The 7,586-nt window shown below is 43.1% G+C and overlaps 2 protein-coding genes across 2 annotated transcripts in view; one reads left to right on the forward strand and one right to left on the reverse strand.

Annotated features, from left to right (window-relative positions):
* The window catches only part of prok2 (prokineticin 2), a 1,992-nt gene extending 1,415 nt beyond the window's left edge, over positions 1 to 577 (forward strand). The window contains exons 2-3 of the mRNA XM_005943847.3: positions 48 to 173; positions 350 to 577. Coding sequence (XP_005943909.1) covers positions 48 to 173; positions 350 to 475 — 252 coding nt within the window. The 3' untranslated portion in view covers positions 476 to 577. The remainder of the gene's footprint in view (positions 1 to 47; positions 174 to 349) is intronic.
* Positions 578 to 4,415: 3,838 nt separating this feature from the next.
* gpr27 (G protein-coupled receptor 27) lies at positions 4,416 to 6,754 on the reverse strand. The gene has a single exon (XM_005943848.3). It carries the CDS (start codon positions 6,043 to 6,045, stop codon positions 4,930 to 4,932), a length of 1,116 nt encoding a protein of 371 aa, XP_005943910.1. The 5' UTR covers positions 6,046 to 6,754; the 3' UTR covers positions 4,416 to 4,929.
* Positions 6,755 to 7,586: the final 832 nt, after the last annotated feature.

Genomic DNA, 7,586 nt, shown 5'->3' on the forward strand with positions numbered 1-7,586 from the left:
TGTGTGTGTGTGTGTGTGTGTGTGTGTGTGTGTGTGTGTGTTTGTAGGCCTGTGAAAGGGACTCCCAGTGTGGAGGAGGGATGTGCTGTGCAGTGAGTTTGTGGATTCGCAGCCTGCGTATGTGTACGCCCATGGGACAGGAAGGAGAGGACTGTCATCCTCTGAGCCACAAGGTGAGAGTTTCTATAACAGCCTGACTGCTGGTGTCAGTGATGATGCAGGAGGGCATGAGAAGAGGCGGCAGAAATTCACACAGGAGGCCGTAAAACAACGCCTCTGCCTCTGTTTTCCAACCATCTATTATGGCTGACGAACCTGTAACCAGCACCTCATAATTCTCTCCCTCTAGGTTCCCTTCTTTGGCAAAAGGCTTCATCATACCTGCCCCTGTTTGCCGAACCTGTCATGTATTACCATCATGGAAGGCAAATCCAAATGTCTCTCACCCTACAAGTATCCTGACTTCTACCTCTGAGGACCTGCATTTACACTGTAAATATTTTATCTGCCTTTAAAAGCCTTTTTTATTTGGAATAAAGAGATATATTTAACAACGCGTCACCCTATTGGCTCAAATTAAACCATCCATTTAAAGGAAAACTCTCTTGTCCTTTTGGATCTTACACTACCTAAAATACATTTTGACATTTCACTTTGAGATAAACCAAAAATAATACAAGTATAAATTCAGGGATTGATTTCTTTGATTAGTTTATTTTTATTTAACATTATCGTCTATGAATAAAATGCCCAAAGGGACACGCCAACATTGTTAAGACTCAAACTTAAACATCGTTTAAGTTTTTGGTGAGCTTGCAGCTGACCTTTTGGGAAACATGAGAAGAAACACGTGTTATTGCAGCAGTAATGAAATGACATGCCTGCTGAGTGATGCTCACTGTGTGTTACAGTTTCATTATCCAGTCATAACTGAAACATAGAAGTGACTTTGTTTTTTTCATGCTTAATCACTTTTCCAACCACAAAATACCAAAACAAGAACTGTGGAGAACATTTTAATTGCTCCTAAAATACAAAGGTGCTTTTTTAAAAATTCACACTCACCACAACAGCAGCGTTTACACCACCAGGAAACACAGAGACTGCTATGAAATTAATCACTGTCAGGCTGTGATTGTGCGTTTCTTCAAGGCTTAAGGCTAAAATTAGATTCGCCCAGTGTGTAAAGCAGTGACTCATATCTCCCATTTTTATAACAGATATTGGTCTTCTGTGGCTGTGGAGATCATTCAACCAACTTGAAACGCTCTCTTAGCTGCGCAACAACTTCAAAATATGACTTGACTGTCTAAAGCTTAAAAAAATATTAAAATCAGGGCTTCCAGGAAGTTTAAATGTCAAACATTACCAGGTTCTTGCCTCTTAAATGTGTTGGCTGCATTTCTGTGACTTGCAGTATATCAAAATTAACATCTACAGTTCTGAGGCAGCTGAGCTAACCAAGTCCAGTGATGATGACCAATGATGGAGTGAAAAAGTAAGTATGGAAGTAAGAAAAAACAATAATCGCTAGAAGTCTTAAAGGGAACTACACCAATTTTACACATAAAGCTGAAAAAAGGTAGCAAGTGAAATCATGGTGTTACCTGAGCCAGCCTTAGGTGAAGCTGAAGACCACTCTGAAAATGAAAGATGTTCAAAAGTGGTGACCATACTCAGCCCTCCCTGTTAGCAGTAGCATCTGAATTGTGGGTAATGTAGTCACCAGGTGTTTAACAAGAAGGAGGAACAAGCTAAATCAATGAGGTGCTACAAGAATACTGATCGAATACTTGAATACTCAGTTGAGCGTACCATTTTGAAACAGCTATACCTCCATCTGTCCAAACAGTGTTTTTGTAAAACCCATTAAGGATGACAGAGGTCACTGTGGTTTGCTTAGGGGTTGGCTAGAATGAGAAGGTCACTAGCAAAGCCAGCAGGAAAATCCAGGTAGCAGGAATCATAATTCCCCAGCTTCACAATGCAGCCTGCGTGCCCTGAAGACAACATCGTGTACCTAAAAATACCCACCCTGTATCTGCATCGCATGAGAGCACGTGCAGGTGAGGATCTTCCTGCAGCTGTGGAGCCACAGAAACGATGCTGTGAGACCTCTGCACGCTGTCAGCAGAGCAGAGCCAGCTGTCCTGAACAGTCATGCATGATGTGATGTTAATGGTTATAGATGCACTGAAGGCAGACAGTGTGTCGAGGAACCTGGTATACTGCTTTTGATAGAACGAAAAGGACTGAAGCTCAGAAAAACCTTCATAAAGCAAAGAGATGTCTTTATTATTATTATTATTCATCAAGGCCAATGCCAATTAGCAAAACAGCTATTACTGAATCAATCAGGGGCTTGATTGAGTTTAATTAAAACACGGTTGGAAACTGTTTAACTGTTTAATGAGCAGTTAGTTGACACCGAGTCTGTCAGACATTTTTAAAGGTTTAAATCAAACCTCTGGCCTTTAAACTAAACAGCTACGAGCAGTTTGTCATGTATACATGGTAACAATTTGCCGACACACTGACATTGTGACGTGAAACTGACGCGAGGTATTCCCGCCGGCTGTAATTAGCTCGACGCGAGATTTCTTCAATGATAGGCAAATTGGTGGTAAATGTCAGGGTCGGTGTCAGACTGTCAGAATCAAAGAGCAAAGGTGTCTCTTTATATTCTCCATTTAAACCTGATGTTCACCCGTGCACAGAGAAGGGAGGTGGGGGGTGTGGTTGTTATGCCGTTGTCTGCAAATGTGTGTGGAAGGAGGCATGCATGCCCTCAGATCTGAGTTATAACTGTACACATGAGTAAAACTCAATGTAATGTCTGTTGTGAAGATTTTACCTCAAATCACAAGCAAAGGCTACAAATTCAGATCAATTTACAGCTTAGAAAGCTAACTAACAGTTTCGACTCATAATTAGAGCACATTAACATTTATTTCTCACATATGCTAATCTTTATACATCCACGGATTTATTTATTTCTCGCTTCTTGTTGTTTCTTGTACGCATTCAGAAATGCACACAGGGACAGAGTTACAATTTTGCAACTCTCCACACACATTTACAGACACTCCTGGGGATTTGAATGGATCAAAAGACACAAGTTTATGTCTTCTCAACACCCCACTAGCCTTATTTTTTGTTTAATACTAGATAACATTAAAGAGATTTCATCAGAGATTCCAGTTGTAAACATCTGTTTCACAGGCAACAAATTAAATTCAAAATAGAGAGAAGCATTAAAGAGCGTTTTAAAATGGTAAAAGAATAAAGTATGAAGTGAGTCTTACTGGCACCCTCGTTCATGGTGTTAAAGCAGTTATATCCAATTGCTATACATAAGTCCAGTGTTGAATTTGGGTTGAGACAGAATAAAGCAAATGTGGTCTTAAATAAGTGGACATTTGGGCAGTGGAGGGATTGTCTAATAGCACTTTCACTCAGTTGCATTATGGTGAATATTGCATCTGAAAATGTGTCCTACAAAGCATCTCACTCTCTGTTGCTTGTAAGAACTCTCTTTGCATGAAGGTGCAATACCAAGTTGCTCACATGCCCCTTTATGAAACCTTAAAGATCAGAAAGAATTCACAGGGTCATGCATTCACTCAATTAGCAACCAGTTTGCCAAAATATACTATAAATAGTTTTATTCAGCTGGGATATTCTTCCTTTTAAAATCTGTAGCTGATTGCAGCAAGTTCACACCCATCATCGGGGCTGTCAGCAGCTATAAATATATTAACACCAATATGAACACTCAAATTAGCATGCCAATCAAAGTAGTTTACAAAAACTTAATTGAAACAAACATATACTGTTATACTAAACAGTGGGTCTGGTATGTGAGGGCTGATTTCTCTCTTAGGGAACGGCTTACCTTCAAGCCATTCAAGAGTGGAGTGATACCGTTAAATGCAGATGACTGAGTCAAACAACTTATCATCCATTTCTTATTTATTTGCTAAGAAATACAAAGAATGAAACTGTCCTTTTCAAAGCACCAAATTGTTCACATTTCTTCTCAGTGTTCCATCCATAGAAAACGAATGCTGCTTGTAATGTACTGTATGTTCTTTGGGGGAATGTAAATCGACCTGCTCAACACAGGGGATGATGGAGAAGAAGAATTTGCGAAATGCTTTTAAAGTGAGTTCAAACACCTCGTTCAACACAAAGAGTTCTGAGAGATTATGAACTATACAAGGATATATGGGTGTAAAAAAAAGCTCGAGGAAGGGGTTAGCAGGGCTTTACAGTATTTACAAATGTGATATTGCCTTCATTAAAAACATACTGTGATCTGTGTCTTAGCTTTAGTATTTAAATGACTGATAAGTAAAGCGGATACAGATGTTGGATGGGGGGTGGGGGTCTGATCAAGTGTAGTTCTGCATTGCTTTTTGTAGTTTTCCAGTGGGCCACAACATCAAATTGATTTGTTGGGATAATATTTCAATTTTTTTTTAATATCCAAAGAAAATAGGCAAAATGACATTCGTGTAAAATATGGAGATATGGAAAAAGGTCATTCATCAAAGGTAGGATTTAACAGGGCACATGTAAGTTGCATGTGCTACGTCTTACCTCTGGAATGAATAACACCTAAACACATGCAGAGGCAAAAATGAAGAGTGGTTTCCCCATGATACCCAGCTAGAGAGGCAAAAAACCCTCCAATACACTGCAGCCTATTTCTTTTTAATTAAATCATTACATATTATGCTTCATGTGAGTTAAATCAGTCCAGAAAGCAAAATGTAGCAGGAATTTACACCATCAGTAAAGTTCTGTCAGATTAAAATAGTGTGTAAACCCTTTGCCACTGATAGAAATGTGGGTAAACTATTCCGTGTACATTCTGAAATCCTACACAAACGTGTCTTTGGCAGTATTTGAGGGTCCCGCTGCGGTTCAGATGACACAGTACGGCTCCATGGGTGTCTGCGTTCCCAGGCAACAGGGGAAACACGCTCGGAGCCTCATCCGGAGCTCCTTGTTGAACAGAAAGCTGATGATGGGGTTCGCTCCCGCCTGGGCGAAGCTCATCCACACAGCAGCCGTCAGGTAAAGCTGCGGGACCGGGGCCCCTCGCACAAATATCCTCAGGTAACAGGCGCTTATGTAGGGCGCCCACAAAATGAGGAAGGTCAGCGTAATCATGTAGTACATCTTCCCGATGCGCTTCTCCATCTTAAACTCATCCAGCACCAGCAGTCTCCTGTTGCCGGGGTGCGAAGCCTGTCTGATCCCCACCAGCGTCGGAGGGGTCGGTCCGCGGCCGAAGCCGGCGATCCAGTTGGCGGCGGCTTGCCCGGTGGCCCCGGGGCCGTGGAAAGTCCAGTTCTGGCTGATAGCTGGCACCAGCTGAGCCGGCTTCATTTTGCGGTGGTCGTAAACGAAGCACAGCATCTTTATGTAAACCACATGAGTCGTCCCCACGATGACGGCCAGCATCAGCATGAAGCCCAGGGTGTCGTTCGCCTTCACGTAGCGGTGCTCGAAGATGCACTGCTCCTCCTCACGGATAAACTTGTAGGTGCCCACGTCGAAAACCGGAGGAAAAGCCATCGCCACGGAGAGAGTCCACACCATGCAGATCACCGCCACGCACGTACACAGATTCATCCGCTTCGAGTAGAACCTGTGGTGGGCGATCGCCATGTACCGGGTGACGCTGACGCAGAAGAGTAGGAAGGCGACGTGGAAGCAGAAAAGCACCGACATGAAGGCGACGATCTTGCAGCTCAGGGGGCTGTACGGCCAGGCGGAGCCGCCGCCGATCGATGCCATCACGAAGGGGAAGCAGACGGCAGAGCGCACCACGTCCGCCAGGCACAGATCCAGCAGGAAATAGTAGGGCGCCTTATGCAGCGAGCTGTCCTTCAGCAGCAGCAGCGACAGCGACGCGTTGCCCACCAGACTGATGCCCATGATCAGACCCAGCGAGGCCAGCTTGACCGCAGAGGCCGTGGACGCATAGTTCTGTAAGGACGGGCTGCTCTCTCCTAACTCGCTTGTGTTTGCCATCTATGCAGCCCAGGTAGCGCGTATTCCCACATCAATTCACCGACGAGCAGCAGCGGTATCCTTTCCCCCCCCCTCTCTCTTCCAGGTCTGAATTTAGAACAAAATCAACACGATCCGCCGCCCCCTTCAGCTGAAAACTACTCAGGAATAAATCCCATCTGGATGCGCATTAATCCCCATCATAAACAAAACAGAACCAAACAAAACAAACAAAAAGAAAAATCATTTCACGTCTCTTTTTTTCTTCTTATCCTTCATCTCAAAGCGCGTCAGAAGCAGACCTCTCCATGCTTCTGATCTCTGCTGGACAGAGGCGACCAGGGTTAGCTTCAGACACCATTTCGGAGAGCATCCGTTCAGACGAGCGGCTCAGAGAACACATCTCAATTTTCACCGATGGCGGAGGTCTCCCGTTCCCGTCTTGAGGAATTAGAAAAAGCAGCTGTGCGGCAGCATGGCGCAACACTTACGTATCCACAGCCTCGTCAAAAGGACGCCGAATTATAGCTGTCACACGGAGACTGCAAATAGCACACAGCTGAGCGGAGGTCGAAGCTCACCGAGGTGGAAGCTTCAGTAGGCTACGGGTCTGTGTCGGTGTGTGCAGCGTCTAGTCTATGCGACGCACGTCCGCCTGCATGTAGTGAGCAGGCCTGGGATCAGTCAGGAGTCTCAGCTCCTGCCAGCTATAGGTAGCATGTGTCTGCGCGCTCACGAGATGCAAATGCTTAGAGACAGATCGCCTTTATGACATTATGCAATGTTTTATATTTAGGATGTGAAGAAAAAAAGAACGTTGATCCTACATCTGCACTTAGAGATTAAAAAAAAAAGATGATGTTTTACTGCGTGTTATATAATGATTATTATTGAGATCAAGAAATTGCACAGGGGTCAAGAGGTCCACAAGCACACTTGAATGGTCTGTAAAGTCAGTATGCAGGCTACTCATGCACAGGCCATAATGTAACGTTTCTTTGTGGCCATCTCTCTCATGTAAAACCATTTTAAAATGAATGAAACACAGTAGTCTACACAGTCTACATTGTAACTTTTATTCAACTTTTTGCACCAATAAGTTCATTAAGTTCATTTAAATGATCATTTCTGCTGTGCTAATCAATCCTGTTTTCATAGCATGGATGTAAACATGTACAATGGATGTTTATTTCAGCCATGCAAATGCAAAGAATGTCTGTAATTTATATCAGTGCATTTAACCATTTACCATAGTTTTGATGTTCAGGGAAGTATATTATCTGTACCATCTGCTGCTGTTACCATAAGTTACTATTTGCACATATATTCAGGAGTATGGTTGTAAAACATTTTTCATTTCATATTTTTTTACATGAATGTTTTAAAGTATGAAACACTTTTGCTGATACTTTCTTTTGTACCCACCTGCCTGGAGCGTGGAAGTATTACACTGCAACGCACCAACTAAGTGTCCTTTTGACAAATTATAGATTGACAGGAATGATTATTGCTCTGTGGAGTGTGGAGCTGTGTGTTTAAGTGCCTGGAACCAACTAAAATCA

This window comes from Haplochromis burtoni, unplaced genomic scaffold (assembly GCF_018398535.1).
Source record: "Haplochromis burtoni strain Fernald_Lab_line unplaced genomic scaffold, NCSU_Asbu1 Contig_245, whole genome shotgun sequence".
NCBI classification, from domain to species: Eukaryota; Metazoa; Chordata; class Actinopteri; order Cichliformes; family Cichlidae; genus Haplochromis; species Haplochromis burtoni.

Bases quoted from the DNA above. Each gene is read 5' to 3' on its own strand.
- gpr27 (XM_005943848.3), bottom strand. From the start codon at position 6,045: ATGGCAAACACAAGCGAGTTAGGAGAGAGCAGCCCGTCCTTACAGAAC.